Source organism: Haliotis rubra, unplaced genomic scaffold (assembly GCF_003918875.1).
Source record: "Haliotis rubra isolate DU_JTF1 unplaced genomic scaffold, ASM391887v1 Scf794, whole genome shotgun sequence".
Taxonomy (NCBI): domain Eukaryota; kingdom Metazoa; phylum Mollusca; class Gastropoda; order Lepetellida; family Haliotidae; genus Haliotis; species Haliotis rubra.
In genome coordinates, this window is record NW_025767517.1 from 42,217 (window position 1) to 63,001 (window position 20,785).

Genomic DNA, 20,785 nt, shown 5'->3' on the forward strand with positions numbered 1-20,785 from the left:
ACACAAAAAAATTGAACCGTTGTTATATTGTTCATTGAGAATAACTCACTTATCAGCGGGTACTTATGGACAATATTTGTGATTAGTTGACTGATATTGAATCTTGACAGTTTAATGCAAGGATGCCCGAGTACAAAGCATACAGGAACTTTGGATCAAAATTATATAAACTAAAAACAATCTTATTGATCTTACATTGATCTATACAATCAAAATGGTCTTGCACATCACTGTTATATCTGGACACCGTATTGTGTCATGGGCATAATGTCGTCCGAAAATCGAGATTCATCGATAGTTTGAACAGTTGTTACATCCCGTACATCGATACGAAGAGGGTATTGGACGCAAACAGAACTTGTCAGGTCCCCAATTACACCCGATGTCTGGAGCCTGTTAAAACCGCTTAGGTACACATTCTTAATAAGTCAAGCTGTTACAGTATTTACGAGGCAAGCAAATGAGTGCATGTGTTTTAAAGCGTGTTTTATACTCCCTGGGATCAATGCGTTGTAAAATATTGTTTTAATATAAACGTGCTAAAAGGTAGCATTTGTCCAGGCATCATACACATAGCTTATGGTGTTACACGGGATATCTCCAGCTATTACAACAACAGCTTGTGTGATCAGGGTATCATACAGGGTGGGGTCTGGCTCGCTTATTGTTATTATGGCGTATCGATTAATCACTTCACACCATTTGCGAGTTTGTTCCTGTAAGTAGCCTTGAGCAAGAACGCATATGTTTGAACGTAATAACTGATTACAATTAATTGCTAGATTTCAATTCCCCTACGGCTCTCTATAACCATGGAACACTCTTGTAGTCGTTCTTCTCTTCAAGTACCTGCATACGCTGAAAAAGAAATCGCTACCGGTGCTTCGTATGTTTTAAGGAAGAAACATGATTGCCAATCACATATTTTAAAAATATGAGTGATTATTTAATGAATTAAGATGGTAAGACATAAGGTAGTAGAATTTATTTAAGAGTGAGTGAGTGAGTTTAGATTTACGCCACACTCAGCAATATTCCAGCTATATGGCGGTGGTCTGGAAATAATCGAGGCTGGACCAGACAATCCAGTGATCAACAGCATGAACATCGATCTGCGCAATTGGGAACCGATGACATGTGTCAACCAAGTCAGCGAGCCTGACCATCCGAGTCCGTTAGTCGCCACTTACGACAGGCAGGGGTTACCGAAGGTCAATATTCTAACCCGGACCTTCACGGGTCCTTTTATTTAAGAAACCTCCATAGGGAGACAGGGTACCTTAGATGTGTGAGCATGCCTTGTTTTGTAAAGTTTCACTGCTTTGACTGAAATGTTTAAAACAATGTTAGGAAACCAATAATTTCTATATGGGAATCGAACCCGGACGGACATAGTGACGACGATGCGACTCTACCAGAACAATAAACGCTCCAATGCGGAACGATGTTAGTTAAATCACAGGCACACACACTCACACAATCACTTACAGACACAGACTTGAGTTAGTCTAAGTACATAATAATACTGATAATGACCAGATTCAAGACAAACTTCGGGCCGAGTATACAATTTGGAGCTCAGAGCTTAATGCTCGAATCAAGGTCAAAGCCACCAATACCTTTTCTGTGTCTGTCCTTTCCTATTCCTTTGGAGTAATTGATTTGACAAAACAAAATATTCAGAGTCTTGACCGCCTGACCAGAAGGATCATGTCTGATAACAGACCCCACCACCCTCGTTGCTCTGTTAATCGTTTATATCTGCCAATCAGTTTGGGTGTTCGGGGTCTGGTTAATGTGGAGGCATTTTATGATATAATTTTATTGTGTACTTTTGCACATATTTATTCATCGGATGATCCTTAGGTGATGCATGTCAAGACTCATAATGAAAGCAAGGATCTCCACGGCTATTTTAAGCGTGCCAAGGTTGTTGGACAGAATCTGAAATTTGATGTTGATTCTGTTGATGGCGATGTACTGCTGGACGGTACAGCTATGAGAGTAAACCAGGTGAAGTCCTTCACCATGTCTGCCCAGAGTCGGACAAATTGTGAAGAAGCTTTCTGAGAAGCCATTGCATCGTGTGTACACGCAGTGTGTGGAACAAAACAGTAATCCAACCAACTCCTTCGCCTGGATGAAGTCGGCTGGTCTTAAATGTGAAACTGGTGGCTTCTTTTTTGCAGCCCAGCACCAGTCACTTCCCACGCGCAATCGCCAAAACTGACATTCCTTCTGACACTCTGGGTAATGCAGAAGGCTGCAGTGTTGGGGAGTCTGCATATTCTCCGGAAAGTTCTTTGGTGGGTTCGACTAGGCAGCGTTTCCTGGGAGAAGACCCATTCGCTGTCTGGGCTGCGTGTAGAGGGGGCAAGGGCTGATGATGAGCCTTACCAGCCTGACTGTGCCAGGACCACCCGAGCCCTCTCTGCTGCATATTTTCTTTAATCTGTAAAACATAATAATATTGTGTCCATTTTATAGCGCAAAACTCCACGCCAGGTATGCTCAAAGTGCTAACAATCAATAGTACAGAAACATTGTTACCACGGAAATACCCAAGCTGCCTGTTAGGCGCTGGAAGGTTATAGTCGCATGACTTTTCCACCGGGTACCCATTTTCTGCTGGGTGGACAGAGTCAATTTTGCCTAAGGTGAGACCACAAGTATCATATGTGCTTCGTTGTGGGGCAGGACTGAAGCCCTAGAAACTCTCAGGAGTCAAGCTGCCAAAGACGGTCACCCATCCAAGACCTCTCCGCGCTCGACGTTTCTTATATTCAACTGATTTGTGACCTGAGCTCTCTGCACAGGACCACACGTCATCGTACATGTATAGACATTCCACAGATTACCACGTGTAGGTTTGCGTGTATATTCCCTGGGACATTCACAGGAATTAGCATTGTCAAACCAGATATAAGGTCCCTGGTCTGATCACATAATTATCTAATCCCGGCGTGACGTCATTCGTCTAATTTGAAGCTAATCAGTTAGTTTTTGTTCGAAATCCAATTTTGATAATTAAACCACGGTAGATGGAAATCTGCCTCTATGAACTTTTGATGTAATGCAAAGTCAGGGAATGACGCAACCACGTGCCACATAACATCATTTATTTATTTTTTACGACCCGTGAATTGATCTTCAGTAACCCATGCTTGTCGTAAAAGGCGTCTAGCGTGATCGGGTGGTCAGGCTCGCTGACTTGGTTGACACATGTCATCGTATCCCAATTGCGCAGATCGATGCTCATGCTGTTGATCACTGGATTGTCTCGTCCAGACTCGAATAGTTACAGACCGCTGCCATATAGCTAGAATATTGCTGAGTGCGGCGTAAAACTAAACTCACTCACTCATTTTGCGGTAGTGTCGAACCTCGCATAGCTCGACGTATTTACCCAGACTCCTTTTACTTCGACACAACCGTGTTTGTATATTAAAACAAGTCGACCGCATGCGACACAAGACGGTGAGAACATGTGTATATTCTAAAACGTCTCAAATATATTTTTATTGGAAACAATAATGACCCGTGTCTAATAAGCGTCATCTGATGGATTAAGTTATTTGATTGTGGAGTCACACCAGCCGATGACGTCTCGATATACCTTGATATCGCACATGTCGCTAAGATATCGAACCGGGTCGATCAGTCCTTGATTTATTTGGTATTTCAATCATTGGCTATTTCCAGGCAGGGCAACAGAAAGTAACAGCCTTTAACCTATCTTGGTATGATGCAGTCATTCTACCGAGCCTCTGACCTTCCGCACCTCTATCCATTACACAACGAACGCGATTGAATGAATGAATGAATGATTGAATGAGTGTATTTTTACGACGCGTTTAGCAATATCAAGGCGGAGGACGCCATGGGCTTCACACATTGTACCCATCTGGGGAATCGAACCCGGGCCTTCGGTGTGACGAGCGAACGCTATAACCACAAGGCTACCCCACCACCCACGAGCGAGCTTGAATTACATCTATATGTGTGTGTTTGTACGTGTGCGTGTGTGTGTATGTGCGTGTGTGTGTGTGCATGAGGATTACCTTAGTATGATGACAAAATTACTTCGGTACGGTTGGTTACAGAACTAACGGAAAACAATAATGGAACTACGTATGACATTCACATTTTCATTCGTGTTGCAAGCATTAAGGTGAGACTTTCCTTCAATATCGCCTCCTCCAATTTGTTCTGTGTAATTCACAGCTTGTGATCACAGATTGGAACCATCGATCTTGGTTCAAGAAGACGTGCAGAAATAATGAACCTATCTGGAATTTGGAAGACTATCCGGGTCTCAGGATTTCTCTATGTTCAGGATTGATTTTATAATGAGGATCATGTACTCCAATAGTCGAGGTCTCTTGTGAATGAAAGTGAGACGAATTCACTTATTAACTTTTGTTAATGACACATTCAGTGAAATTTACATTACGGATTTTAATGAAACAAAGATACATTTTTGATGGAAAATTACTTCAAAGCTGACATTTGACATTGCAGGAAGGTGCAACTCCATCTCAGATTGAAAGGCATTACGAAGCAGATGAAAGTCTAACATTTAAAAGTATAATATAATAATATATAATATATAAGTAGGTAAATAGTAGTTTAGGCTTGACGCCGCCTCAGACTGTATCCCAGCGAGAACGCGGCATCGTTTATCGTGGGAGTCATTTTGGTTTCAAACTTATACCACCTTGCTGAAACCCACAAGCAGGGGTATTCTTGTGACAAACCTAGACACTGGATTCAGATCCCAGCTTCACAGGATTCTGGCATAACCAAAGGGAAACAACTCTTCAAAGCGAATTGCGGCGCCTTAGATGTCTGGGTCATTCGTCCCATACAAGAAACACAATATTATATATTCTACCTATGCGTTATAATTGCTTTCAGTTACGTGAACAAATAGTCTCATAATAATCAGTAAATTCGATGGTCTGTTAAAGTTCATGTAATATTGCTGAGCAGCTGCGATCACTTATAGACCGTAATTTTAAAGAGATTAAACCTTTAGTGCAGCCGTTATTCTGATGAGATTTACGTTAAGCATCGCCACTCCTTGTTAAACGGTACTCTATGCATGCAGGTGGCCTGGCCTTTGGGCAGTAAGTTATGTATAATGTACTTGTGATCTCACAATTGATACCCCTAATAAAACATGGCACCTAGCGAAGTACGCAACTATAAGAACATTCGCCTGATTGACAATCTCCCCAGCTCGCCACTGGTAAGACTTCATCCATGGTTCTGTATGTCGAATCCGCCTACGCACACAATGTCACGACTGTCACTTATTGTGCCCAGGTATCATTAATCATATATGTTTACTCATGTTGTCTGGAAGTTGGCAAAACAAAAAACTATAAGATAGTCAGTAAATTAATGAAAAGTAAGCCCTCTTAAAGAATTTTAGTTTGTGACTGAAAGATAGCCCAGGTTTGGAACATACTTAAAATCACGTATCCAATATGCAGGTGACGCGCTGGGTATGTTTCAAATCAATTTGTAAAACTACTCACAGGTTTAAAAAAAAATAACATAAGTAAAGCATTTATAGACACAATAATGTAAAGTAAACAAAATTTCAAACACAGAGATCAAATAAAATATCCAAATTTTCTTTCAAAAGGGAAGACAGGTTATTATTAGTCACACGCGTATAAATGTCTTATTGGGTGTTGTAGAACGTGTTAATCCTCTGTACAGCAATTACTGGTACCTGTCTTGAATTGATCGAGTGTACAAGAGATAATGGCTGATACCACGAGCAAGGTCCATGTCATCAAGAGGGACATGTAGTTGTTCATTCTATCAACCTCACATATACTAGTACCTGGTTTACTAAAGGCAGTGACAATCAGATGAACGCTGTTATTAGCATGTCGTTATGACATGGTGTGATACAGCTCAGCTCCAGTGTAAGGAATGAAACTTTGGACACACCCTCGCTGCTTATTGCAGTCGCAAGGATCAGTGGAGGATAACTGACCATAATTACTAAACCAGTTATTAAATATATATCTGAACAGAAACACCGCCTGTTAGTAACAAGAGTAATCATGGTGACAGTATTTAAGAAGTTGTATCTATACTCATACATTCTATCGCAAATATACGTTCAACAATGATTGTAGTTTCGGTGATTATGTGGCATGTTTGTATGGCTCTGTACCAAGATACATGTGGGATCTGTCCTCACACTCCATCATCTTGTCTCCAAAGACGAAACCAAGTGAAGTTTATTGATGGTAGCGACGTACGCGACATGCGTGCTTAACGAACTATTCCATTGATGGTGCGTGTTTGGTTTTGTCTAGCGGAACGGATGGAAGTATAGGATTCATATATTTATCATGTTAGATATATTGAAATATGCTATAGTAATCGTGACTATTGAGAGTAGTCACGAACTTTTCCAATGCATAATGCACAGTTTTCACTCATGTTACAGTTAAGTGTGATTTCAATGTTAGTCGACCGAATGTACATTGGAGTTGTATTTCAAATAATAACTTTCAAACAATATATTATTATGACCACTTCATAAGAAAAACCGTTCTTAAAATAACGCTTCGATTTACGTTATTTGCGAGGTTTAAAAAAAACTGAATGATACTGAATTTGATGAGCAAAGGGTTATTAAATCTACGAGTGTTTGCAAGTTTATAGCTGACATTACGTAGACTGTATGTTGTTGACTGAAACGTTCAATTGTACGTACATGTGCTGTATCGGACAAGCGCACACGGTCATCTTCACATCAGGAAAGTGTCAAATGGAAACTGTGTTCTGTAAAAATATTCCAAGGCCGTCTGTGAAGTGTCCACGACACACAATGGCCTGTGAAATGGCATCCTTGTTTGTTCTGCCGGTTACTGTCAAAGTTTCTTATAATGCATTGCTAGATAACTGACTGACACCTGTTTCCTACACCAGGAAGCTGTCCTTAGGACAGACATGAGAAATTTAAGCAGTGATGGTATTCCGAGCAAAGTCCATTTACAGTCAAATGTACTTGTAACGTGTCAGATCTTCCAGTGAGATTAATATAATGATATTCGACAGTCTTGGCCTTGAGCAGAAATACAGTTATGGTATTCCGTCCCTATGTTAATTTATATTTATAGTCTGATGTACCATGAAATCTTCAAATGAGATTAATATTTTGACATTAGACGGTTCCGATGTTTTTGACAATAATGTCAGTCTGACAGGCGTTCTCAAACCACAACTTTCTTTATATGAGCTATTCGTAATGAAAGAAACATACTTTATGTAACTGTGAAATACTGTCTGTCGCATCAGTGGGTGTCGTTATCGATCAGTCATGGAGTATATGTTATATACATGTACACACTGTGACACCATCATCCTTCAACGACATCGCCGGGGGTGGATCGCAGCGGGGGTAAAGGAGATGAAGTACCATCGTCACTAATGATGACACATACGCGTCCCCTTGGTATATTGGACTTTTATACGTAGCAGGGGGTTAACTGACGGCTACCATAGGAAATGTGCGTAGGTCTTGATGTCGCACAAGGACGCTCTGGAGCTGGTATGACGCATGAATTTGTTGGTACTCTGTTTTTGTGTCTCGAACACGGATTTATAGTAGTTTGATTGATGCTGATTTGAACTAAAAAAACTTATGCTATTTCATTTCGTAACAATGTAAAGTGAGAAGAAAGATTAAGTTTTGAATGACATTCAGAAATGATGCACATAAGAAAGGAATTTTACAGTTTTCATTCTTTGGTGAAATGGGTCACTTGTACAGTCAATGAAGGGGACATATTCAGATGTGGAGCTTGGATTCGAACCCATGTCCAACTGTTTCGTACGTGCCAAAGGGACGTCGACATAGGCCACGTGATCTGCATTTCCATTTCTGGCGAATATTCAGAATCGTATCGTAGTCTTGTCTGAGGTATGATGCCTGAAACAATTCCAAATTTGATTTATATAAAACCAATGATTCATCATGACACTGTTGAATCATGGCTTACACGGGTGCTTAGATGTTAGCTAAACCTGTATCTAACACGGCGCAAAATGTCGTTATTCTCCATTGCAATGAGAATGTTGTTTTAGGTGGGTTAGGTATTTTCAGGAATAACGAATTATCTTCTCAAAACAGTTCCTAGTAAAGGGGAGATGGGAGACAGTCGTCTGAGGTTTCAGTAATTGCTGTGGAGAATTACGTCTCTTGGGTAGGCAAGGATCCTAGGACTGAGGGTTCGAAAGCCGTTTTGTTCTGACTATGTTTCTCGTGCTCACACACTCACTCACTCACGCACTCACTCACTCACTCACTCACGCACTCACTCACTCACTAACACACTCACACACAACGACCTCTACTCACTCACGCACTCACGCACGCATGCACGCACTCACTCACACACGCATTCAATCACACACTCAATCACACTCACACACGCATTCAATCACACACAACTCTACTCATTCACGCACTCACTCACTCACTCACTCACTCACTCACGCACGCACACACGCACGCACGCACGCAGTCACTCACTCACACAGCGTACTCTACATTTGTTAGTACTTCTCAACCAAAATTAAGAGGCACAATATTTCACCCGACGGCAGAATGAGGCGAAAGTTGCAATTATTAAGTCGCATTGACTTTTGTCATGTCATTTGAAGTGATATATGATCATCATCTGATACCTCTGTTAGAGTATATAGATGAATATCCTACACCTAAAAAAGTGAATAATTTGCAAGATGCGATTCTCTGTCGAGCATAATACATATTTCATTAATACATAAAATATTATAAATACACATTATATTTTTGACATGGATACACTGGAGGATACCAAATACTGTAAATAATAATGGAATTATTGAAATGATCGACGTATCTTCCCTCACAGACGTAACTCTAGAAACAACATGTGCATGCAGTGATGGAGGTTGAAAAATATCGATTTCTTATATATTCCTTATGATTTGTGTTATTGCTTTGGGAGACTGATCCATGTTATCCTACCTTAACTGCGACCATGTAGTTTAAGTCTGAGGTGAGGTGAAATGGGGTTTAACGTCTTACTTGAGAATATTTTGCTCATATGACGACGTGCAAGCGTGTGTATGTGTATGTGCGGCTGCTTGTACTAGCCCAGACATAAGCTGGTTTCATAGTGCTAGCTCACTGAGTTAAGCATGAATACCCCACTCAGACACGACTCCGAGCCGACCAGTCCTTGTTGTACCCAATAATGCCGAGTGCCAGAGATACACCATGTTATCATCATGCGACTTGTTTAGTTTCTCTACCTAGGTAGCCCAGTGGTTAAAGCGTTCTTTCGTCAGACCGAAGACCCGGGTTCGATTCCCCACACGGGTACAATGTGTGAAGTCCATTTCTGGTGTCCCCCCGCCGTGATATTCCTGAAATGTTGCCAAAGGCGGCCTAAAACTAAACTCAATCGCTCTGCCCACTGTGAACTGGAACACTCTTATAATTCTAGTAACGTAATGTGGTATAAACAGAACAAGGTCCCTGTCATTGTCAACACCTGGTACTGTAGTTATAACAACTGGCATGCTTTCTGACTGACTGAGTTTAGTTTTACGCCGGTTTTAGCAATATTCAAGCAATATCACGGTGGGGGACACCAGAAATGGGCTTCACACATTGTGCCCATGTGGGGAATCGAACCCGGGTCTTCGGCGTGACGAGCCAACGCTTTAACCACTAGGCTACCCCGCCGCCCCTCATGCTTTCTGAGAAATCTCGTATGTTGTCTCTATATATTTGAATGAGCTCGTTTTGCATTTTTTGTTACCTCTGCGAAGATATCGGTCGATAAAGAAAATATAAAAATAACATTCTGTCCTCGAATGAGATCATGTCAACAATATGTCTCTGTTTAAGATTAAAGTGACACAGCGCAAAACAGTACCGGATACCAGTCAACAAGTGTTGTGATGCCCATTGCGCCTACGTATACCCCACGCTCGGCAGAGGGGGATGTGCATTATATTATAATTCGATAAATTGATTACATATTCCAAAGTCCTGAATATTCTCCGCTTTCCAGACCAAGTTACAGACTACCGTCTCACACATGTTCTTACAACGCTCACAGTAACACAAGCCTGGATGAGGCTGATGAACTGGCCACAGTGTTTATGTGTTCAAATATGTTGTGGTTTCTTTAAACTGATTTTGGAGAAAAAACCCGCATTGTATTGATTTTGAGACATTTGATACTACGGGGGCTGGCGAGATTTCATCATACCGGAATCGCGCAAGAAGTTAAACACCAGTTTAGTGCTTCGGTAGTTAGAGTAAATATGCTAAGTACTATACTCTATAAATGTACAAACATTCACTACACCTTTAACGTCTTTACCCCGCACACGTCAAAAATACCCTAAGCAAGTGTCTCTGTTATTTATCCTGATTCAGGGCTTAGCGCCATCGCCTACGCGCCCGGAAAGAGGATATATATCGTTCATCTGTGTAGTTAAGTTTCAACACTAATGGCTTCGGAACGCTTGTCGTTATCAGCAAACATAGGAAGATCAATGGATTGTCTTCTCCAGGATGCATACATATGTCAGTGTCAGTTCCATTAACCCACGCCGTCTTCTTTCGGCAGGTGCTCGTGGGACATATGGATGAATAACAGCAACTCACTGATGGAGGTGCTAGAGCTCCTCTACCGAGGGGAACAGGTAGGTAGACGCTTTCTACATTCTTAATGCTTGTGTTTCCACGGACATTCGCCATGCGGTAAGTTAACGAGCACACATGTCGCAACCCGGGTTCTACATGAGGTCACAATGGATTCATAGTTGTCTAATCTTACAGTTAGCTCCCTGCTGTTATAATTATTACATGAGTATTTATATAGCGCTATATAGTCAATCCCCTCAAAGGGCTTTTGTTTTTCCCCTCGATCATTTAATTTCAATCTCAACGGCACATCGTATTTTCAAGCTCAACTCCCTAAGAAAACATACAACGCTTGCAGTCATTTAGGCGTACCAAAATAATGTGGCTTTCTTATCCTTACGAGATACCCATTCATAGCTGGATTGACTGGGACACATAGTCACAGTACTTGTCCAAGTTTCACTGCACGTTGCTGTACCCGCAACTAGGTGTTCTCACGTATTCATGTGGCCACCATCTGGTCGTTTACCAACGGGCTCGTGGGTTCTGTAAGTGCACAGGGTTGTGTACTGTACACTAGGGGTTGTGACAACACGGAAAGAGTCTGTACACAAGGTCATTACCTACATAAAACATGTGATATTGATTCAGTGATTACTTCAACAATGATTTAAAAATGACTGTCACATTATAACATCAAAGGAAATCTCTTCGTCTTATTTAACGTGTTTCGCGCTTAGATTTAATCTATAAGATTATGCAATGTTAAAATTGTTACTGATTTTAGAGGTTTTCACAAAGAACTTGAACAAAGTTAATTTCATTTGAGCGTGTACAAAATGGTAACAAACTATGTGCTCTGTCACTGGTTCGGAAAATACCGATAAACCACAGATTGTTATATTCCACGTGTAACAAACATCTGGTAAAGTCTATACAATTTCATGTATTGCCAATGCTTTAAAACACGAATTTGTTAGACAATATACGTACATTTATAAATACGCATGCTTTTCAAATAAACAACAGTGTAAAATAGAATAAGTACCTTTATATGTCTACTATGTATTTAACATAGACGGCCTTTTCGAATAGCATACACACAGTTTCATATATTCGCTATTTATTTCAAATAGGCGATCTTTTTGGATGATTTCTGTACCTTTATATATTATCGATTATGCAATTCTATTGGGCGTGCTTATGGAATAAGATACATACCTTTATATCGTCTGTGCATTGCAACTGAATTATATAATCCATCCATCCATCCATCCATACATCCATCCATCCATCCATCCATCCATCCATCCATACATACATACATACATACATACATACATACATACATACATACATACATACATACATACATACATACATACATACATACATACATATATAAAATTAATATGTTGCATTTCCAATAGGTGAACTTGTAGGATAGCCCACATGACTATGCATTACAAATATGTGACCATGTTTTATAGTGTACGTGTCTTTGCAAAATGTATGGGTTTAAAATAGGGGACCTTGTTTGGTAACGAGCTCAAATTTGTGTTTTACCTTCATTACATTTGAAATAGGCGACCTTGTTGGATGACATACATACCTATATTTACTGTCAACCATGCTGTTCAAACGGGGGCCTTGCTATATAACGTATATACATATCATACATAATTATATATCCCCGTCTTACACAATTCCAATAAACACCTCTGTTGTATAACATGCATACGATCATTTATGTTTTTACGCTGCTATTTTATGCAGTCGACACACTTGAAAGGTTTTTAATTTCACCAGGTGTAAATATTAGTCCATTATGTGCAGATCGTTAAGAAAGGCAAATGTCCAATTTTGGAAATATGTGACTCTTTATGCATCTAAAAGTTTTATCTCTCCAACAACGATTTTACATAGACTAGCTATATCCCGAAGTTTGTTCCCAACGTTAATGTTTGCTGGAAATGTTTTATAAATACCAGGATTAGCGTCCTTTGTCACAGTTGCGAAGGTAATGTGTTTATTCCCGTGTCTTATAACTAGGTAAGGACATGTGTAGGTGGGCTGTACTTCTTGTTAGCTGATCTATTACATAAGGTTGTAAGGCCATATGTCAAGTCTAATGCTGTATTTAGAGTGAATGAACCTTTGACGATTAACGTTGTATCGAAGCCTACAAACAGGTACCATAAATTGTAGCTATATATTGCGTATGACAAATTGCCTGTTGTTAAATACGGTATTATGACGTTTTAATTTGTAAATAATAATAATAATGAGAATATTTATAACACGCCTTTTCCAGCCTATATATCCAACTCAAAGCGCACAGTCTGATCATTATTACCCGGATAATCCAAGTTGCCTGTTAGGCGCTAGAAGGTTAAAATTATTATTTCACCCGATACCCAGTTTATGCTGGGAGATAAGAGACAGTTTATAGAAACTCACTTGCCTAAGGTAAATCCACATGTATGACACATGCTTTGTTGTGGGGCAGGACTGAAGTCCTAGAAACTCATGGCCACCCATCCGATACTGTAATGAAGAAATATGTAATTTAAGGAACACTATTAAACTTTTGACCTAAATTGTGTATGTATGTATGTAGCTGAAATAATGCTGACTCGACGTAAAAGTTTACCTCACTCTATACAAACCTGGGTATAATACTGACATATATTGAGGATACTAAACGACCTTCCGTGCTATACCATCTTTATTTAACTCGTGAAAGATTTAGCATCAAACTTGCTTTCGCTCGTTTGATACCAAATCTTTAACTCGCTTTCGCTTGTTTGATACCAAATCTTTAACTCGTTTAATAAAAATGGTATTACACGGAAGCGAGTTTAGTATTCTGTTTATTACTCTCAAACATAAATTGATAGAAACTGCTTACGTAGTGTGATGACTTTCAGGTTTCCACGAGTCAAACAAGGTCTAATACCATTGTTACCAAGGTATTAGCATTGTGACGGCATAACTGTAAACCATTATGACATCATACGCCTAGCGGTATTACACTAGTATAATATTGCTGTAAAAATATTACACTGCAGTATCTTCCACGGGCGAGTAATAATATGAATGATTATCTGTGTGTATCTGGGATCTGAACCCGTACGTATACGATGTTTACAGGCATGATGCTCGAGACCTGTAACTACGACGTCAAAATCTTAGACGACGTCATCACATGAACGCCTTTAACGTCTTCAGCAGGAGACATCATGTTTACTTGTCATTCAACATGTCATCCATTACACAGCAATGCAGTCTCTGAACTGACAACATAACACTGATGTACAGGTGTTGATTTGTAAACATGCAAGTCATCATGGTCAAGCATAAACAGGGTATACGTGCGCACGATTGAGGTGAGGTGAGGTGAAATTGGGTTTAACGTCGTACTTGAGAACATTTAGCTCATATGACGACGTGCATGCGTGTGTATGTGTATGTACGGCTGCTTGTACTAGCCCAGACTTAAGCTGGTTTTATAGTGCTGGCCCACTGAGATGCCATGCCGCAGTGAAGCATGAATACCCCACTCAGACACATTATACTGACTCCGAGCCGACCAGTCCTTGATGTACCCAGTAATGCCGAGCGCCAGGCAGGGACCAACAAGTACCATATTTTAACGTCTTTTGGTATGACGCGGTCGGGGATCGAACCCGCGATCTTGCGCTCTCCGGGCGGGGCGCACGATTGATAAGATTTTAAGAATATCTTACTCATAGGCATAAATATCTTCCCCCTCCTTTTATATTTGTAAGTCTTTTAGTCTCAGTTATTCGTGTATAAATGCACAACCATGCATAAACAACTAAAGAAGTATATCACGAGGTCAAATTTCCTTTCTAGCTTGTCATGACCAAAACAAGTAGGTTTTAGTGACTGTAGATATTAACTGTTCGGATCATATTTTGGGAGAGATTAGGCACATAATACAGATTGCAGAATTTTGCAGATTTCCTATTTATAACTAATGCTCAATCATCTGTTCATGTATGTTGTGACTCTTGCGCTATGGAATGTGTTTCACACATACTTAAGACACATGAAGATTCGGGTTAGAATTGGTTTTAGGCAACCCATGTTTGTCGTTAGAGGCGACTAACGGAATTGGGTTATCAGGCTCCCTGACTTAATTTGTTGGCACATGTCATCGTAGCCCAACTGCGTAGATCCATGCCCATGCTGTTGATCACTGGGTTGTCAGGTGCAGATTCGATCATTTAGATAGTTTACAGATCTCCGTCCTATAGCTGGAATATTGTTAAATGCGGCGTTAAACAACAAACAAACAAACAATGAAGCAAATTCAAAATTGATATACTCTCTTTTGGTTTAAAAAAAAATAATTATAACGACAGGATAATCACGAAATCGTAGCATTTCCGAGGGAAATGGTTTTCGGGTTTTAATGAATGACTGAATGAGATAATTCTGGTGTAGTGTTGATGTGCCGTGCTATGTTCAAACTAGCGACTTCGTCACGATATGGCTGAGATATTGCCGATGTGACGTTACATATTAACTCACTCACTCACTCAAACTAGTGACACAGTCTGAATACTGAAAACAAAACTTTAACTGAAATTTTAAAAAATAAATATTTTTCGGTTGCTAATAATTTAGTAAGCCTAAACAGAATATATAGAAGAAAGAAACTAGACAGATAGCCCGTTGGTTTAAGTTTCGGAGACAATTCTGAGACAAGTGAGCTAGTTGCACTTAACCCCGCTCTTAAAAGTATTCCAGTTACATCACTGTGTGTCAGCTTAATGCGGGATGAAGCCCTGTAGTGATGAAGATGTCAGACGTGTACCACTTTGATGGCACACACGAGTACAGGATTGGCACTGCCAAACGTAGAAACACCATCGGGTTTAAGTAGTGACTACATGGATCAGGTGGTTGGGGTCGCTGACCTGTTTGATGGCATCGACTTCTCGGCGGCGATCGCTGTTCAGAATACCAATGACTGGATTCTCTAGATAACACTCGATTATTCATAGCCTCGCGTCATATACTAGAATATTGCTGAGTGCTATCTAATCGAAGTCAATGTTAGGCCATATACAAAAATCTTCTTTACAGCCCGACCCACATCTCGACCTGAGATTTTTAAAATATATCTTTTACATAAGAAAAATGCTTTGACTCTCAAAATATGCATGAACTTTTCACACATCTAAGTTTTCATTTTTTGTCGGAGAAAAGGTGTAAATTTCAACAGAAATCAAGGTGTTTAGACATAAAATAAATTAAAATGTAAAAATAAATCCGTCCGCCCGACCCATATTTTTCGGAAAAAGTGATGTGATGTGGCCTTATATACTCATGCCAATAATGGTTGTCACCCCCTTCAATTTGTTCAATTGGAGAGGGTGTGTGGGTGGGTGTGTGAAGTGTGGGGGTTGGGGGAAGGGTTGTGACAACCATTATTGGCATGAGTATATGTACAGAAATATTTATTAAGTATGAAACTTTTAACAAACTAAGAAGGTAACTATGGTAACTTGGAGACTTGGAGCCTAATCCGAAGATGGAGACGGATGCTGGGAACAGTCCCACACAGAATAACGCACGCGTCACGTGTCTGCTCTCCCGCCAGTAGAAGTGCTCTCTCCTATCTACTCAATAGAAAAAAAAACCCCGGGGAGACCATTGATCATGTTGAGATACGCTGAATGATGTTTTCAAAGTGGTATTTAGATAAATATGCGCTGGTCATGATCACTTGAAACCAGGATATACTTGTACTTATTACTCGTAAAGGTCTGAGACTTGCATCTTCCGGCTTTCCTCCCACCAGTCCACGCCGTGGTATGAGTGGACATTGGTAAGAGCGGCGCTAAGGCTACCCACTCGCTCATTGCTGGTTACATACAGATTGGACTTCAATGACGAATGTCGTAGAACGAGTGGACGGCAGATAACCCATGGACTGGCGGTCGACAGGGATAGCAGAACCTAGTTTAGTTTTGTGTGGGATTCTCGAGAGAACTCACATCCTCTGAGTATCATTTTACTGGACGCCATTTTACTACTGGATATAGTTCTACTTCAGGTATTTCTGTATTTGCAATACGTTATGGGTTTGATTAGATGAGATAAAAGGGATCGCTCTATTTCACCTATATCCTATTACTAGACGCTATTTCATTGCTGGATATATATCTTCTTCTCCAAGTATTTCTGTATTTACAATAAATTATGAGTTAAATTAGATGATATAAAAGGGATGGAGTGAATGCTTCTTCCTTTATGCCGCACTCAGCAGCTGTCCAATCTATGCCGGCATCCTGGTAATAATGGAGCATTGCAGACACTTCAGTTACTATGATAAATAACGACCAAAGTCGGGATATGTGGTGTCAGTGGGTTCCCCCTATGTTTGTCAACAGGTTCCCTCCTTATGTTTGTCAACAGGTTCACCCTAGGTTTGTCAGCAGGTTCACCCTTGGTTTGTCAGTAGGTTCCCCCTATGTTTGTCAACAGGTTCACCCTATGTTTGCCAACAGGTTCGCCCCTAGGTTTGTTTTTACAAGGTTCGCCCCTAGGTTTGTCAACAGGTTCACCCTAGGTTTGTCAACAGGTTCACCCTAGGTTTATCAACAGGTTCACCCTACCATGTTAGCAGGTTCGCCCCTAGGTTTGTCAACAGGTTCCCCATAGGTTTGTCAACAGTTTCACCCTAGGTTTGTCAACAGATTCGTCACTAGGTTTGTTTTTTAGCAGGCTCGCCCCTAGGTTTCTCAACATGTTCACACTAGGTTTGTCAACAGTTTTACCATAGGTTTGTTAGCAGGGTCGCCCCTAGGTTCGTCGCCTCTAAGTCTGTCAGCAAGTCCCCACACACACACACACACACACTAGGTTTGTCAACAGATTCGCCCCTAGGTTTGTTTTTTAAGCAGGATCGCCCCTAGGTTTGTCAGCAGGTTCGCCCCTAGGTTTGTTAACAGGTTCGCCCCTAGGTTTGTCGCCTCTAAGTTTGTCAGCAAGTCCCCCTTAGGTTTGTCAACAGATTCGCCCCTAGGTTTGTTTTTTAAGCAGGTTCGTCCCTAGGTTCATCAACAGATCCACCCTAGGTTTATCAACAGATTCACCCTAGGTTTATCAACAGGTTCACCCTACCATGTTAGCAGGTTCGCCCTTAGGTTTGTCAACAGGTTCCCCCTAGGTTTATCAACAGGTTCGCCCCTAGGTTTGTCAACAGGTTCCCCCTAGGTTTGTTAACAGGTTCTCCCTAGGTTTGTCAACAGGTTCCCCCTAAGTTTGTCAACAGGTTCGCCACTAGGTTTGTCAGCAGGTTCGCAACTAAGGTGTGTCAGTACCAACCAGAGCTCGTGTATTTCACCACTTCGGGCTTCGGGCTTTCCTTCCACATTAAGCTCACCTCCCGCGATATAACCACGTTACTGTTTAAACAAGCGTCAAACCACCCCACTTACTGGCGAATTACTGACATCCCACTTACTCATTACTGATTACATGTATATAATTTGCGGTAATTGGGAATATCTTGTATAAGCCGGATCGCTTGATTGTGTATGCGTATGTATGTTAGTGTGTATGCGTATATCTGTGTCTGCCTATGCAAATGCGTGTGTATGTATGTTACTGTGTAGGTGCGTTTGCGTCAGCCTAAGTGTATCTGTATATGTGTTAGTGTCTCAGCGTATGTGTGTATTTGTATGTGTATGTGTTTGCGTCCTGCCTGAGAATGTGTATTTACGTATGTTTGTGAAGGTCTGTTAGTGTGTATATATATGTTTGGGTGAATATGTATGTGTGTATATGCTAGTGGTGGTGTATATGCTAGGACAGTGTTATGCCCTGGGCAACAGTGTCTCAACTGTTCTACTTTGAACCTGTAGATTCAGTGGTGTGTGTGTGTGTGTGCGTGCGTGCGTGCGTGCGTGCGTGCGTGCGTGCGTGCGTGTGTGTGTGTGTGTGTGGTTGGTATATGCAGACAAAATTTAATTCTAGAGGCTACCTCTGTGTTCTAACCCACAGATTATCAGGGCGGTGGGGTAGCTTACTGGTTTAAGCGTTCGCTCGTCACGTCGAAGACCGGAGTTCCGTTCTCCACATGGCCACAATGTGTGAAGCCCATTTCTGGTGTCCCCCACCTTGATAATACTGGACAAAACTCTCACTCACTCTCTCACATGATATCATGGCTTGATCTGCGTTTGTACAGAATGTTCTGGTATCTTGTGTATATAAGAATGAACACCAGTATTTAGAACACGGTCTAAACTGGGACAATCTAGCCTCTTCCTCCAACATCGGTTTACTGTTTCTGAGAGCTGAATATCACCACTAGTTTGTTATTACTATAATCACTGTGTTTATATAATATGAGCAGTGAGTTTGTACTGCCAAACATTTGTGTCCTCCCATAGTGATACCTCTGTAGTGATCTGTATTGATTACTGAAGTTAGTTAAGTTCATAAGACGAGTATATGGATGGCAATTTCTTCTTCATTGTGTAACACGACGTTTTGGGCTACTTCTTGCCCCTTCTTCAGGTGATTAAAGACAGATGTAGAAAACATACACACACACACACACACACACACACACACACACACACACACACACACACACAGACACACACACAGACACACACACACAGAGACACACACACAGAGACACACAGACACACACACAGAGAGACAGACAATAAATAAATAAATAACTCTGTCTGTACATATCTATACCCTTTGTCTGCCTCGTGTTGAACTTTTTTGTAATATACACTTGTAACTATGCGGAGAGGGCTTATTTAAGTTGGATAACTTGTGCCCAATCCGTTCCTTAATTGAATAAAATATGTTTCAATCTCTCTCTCTCTCTCTCACACACACACACACAACACACACACACACACACACACACACACACACACACACACACACACACACACACACACACACACACACACACACACACACACACACACACACACACACACACACACACACCAGGTTTACAGGAAGCCAGAGATGTACATGTATATACAATCAATCACAGAGGACCGATAAAAAAGCATTTACGCTAAGTTTATAATTTCATTTTTAATTACCTTACATGTGTTTAATGTTTGCGGGTTTCACATCCTGCTCTTCCACGGACTCGTTTCCGGTTTGAGAATCAACACGTATCGCTGTGTTAGTGTCTATGTTTATATGTGTGTATGTGTACGTATGTTTATTTGTGCATGAGCGTGCATGCGTAAGCGTATGGGTATGAATACGTGCATGTGTGCAATTTGTGTGCATGTGTGTATGGGGTTGTATGGCCGTGTATGTATCTGTGTATATGAGCTTAACTGAATATGTGTGAGTGAGTGAGTTTAGTTTTACGTCGCACTCAACAATAGTCCAGCTATATGGTGGCGGTCTGTAAATAATCGAATCTGGACCAGACAATCCAGTGAGTATGTGTTGATATATGTTGGTGTACATGTGTATGTGTCTGTGCGATTGAATAAGGCCCCACATACCCCTCACTCATATTATGTTTGTTTCTGTTTCCAGAACCGAGTAATTATCGGTCCTGAAGAACAACACCGTCAAATCACGCTCGCCCATGTCAAATGCCTTCAACAGACGCTGTACGAGAAGTCCACGCTCACAGGTAATGCTTAGTCTGTCGTACAGACCCTGAAGCAAATATATCCAAGAAAGCCCACGCAAGTCTAGATTTCCTCAGCAGGGCTCCTTTTCATTATATTATATTCTTTTTTACTATGAACTTTTTTCAGTAAAATATGTTCATTTTCAGAGACTAGTTGTTATTCTAAGGTAATGCTATCCCTACCAAGTAGGATTCATTGGTCCACTCAATGACCACTCTCTAACCGAACCAAACAACTTCCACGGAAGAGATTTGTGTCTCTATGCCTCTCTTTAATCGGCCACTTCCGGCTCCCTATGGACAACTCTCGACAAACAGGCGCATATTCCATTTGGTCATACGTTTACGTTTCTGATGACGCTGTAATTGTATCTATGATTGGATCATTGGATCATGTTAAAACAGGCGCAAATTATGACCAAGAAAAGAAC

The 20,785-nt window shown here is 40.9% G+C and overlaps 1 protein-coding gene across 1 annotated transcript in view; it reads left to right on the top strand.

The window, feature by feature from the left end:
• Positions 1-10,661: 10,661 nt before the first annotated feature.
• The window catches only part of LOC124261285 (parathyroid hormone/parathyroid hormone-related peptide receptor-like), a 38,429-nt gene continuing 28,305 nt past the window's right edge, over positions 10,662-20,785 (top strand). The window contains exons 1-2 of the mRNA XM_046695593.1: positions 10,662-10,740; positions 20,255-20,354. Coding sequence (XP_046551549.1) covers positions 10,684-10,740; positions 20,255-20,354 — 157 coding nt within the window. The 5' untranslated portion in view covers positions 10,662-10,683. The remainder of the gene's footprint in view (positions 10,741-20,254; positions 20,355-20,785) is intronic.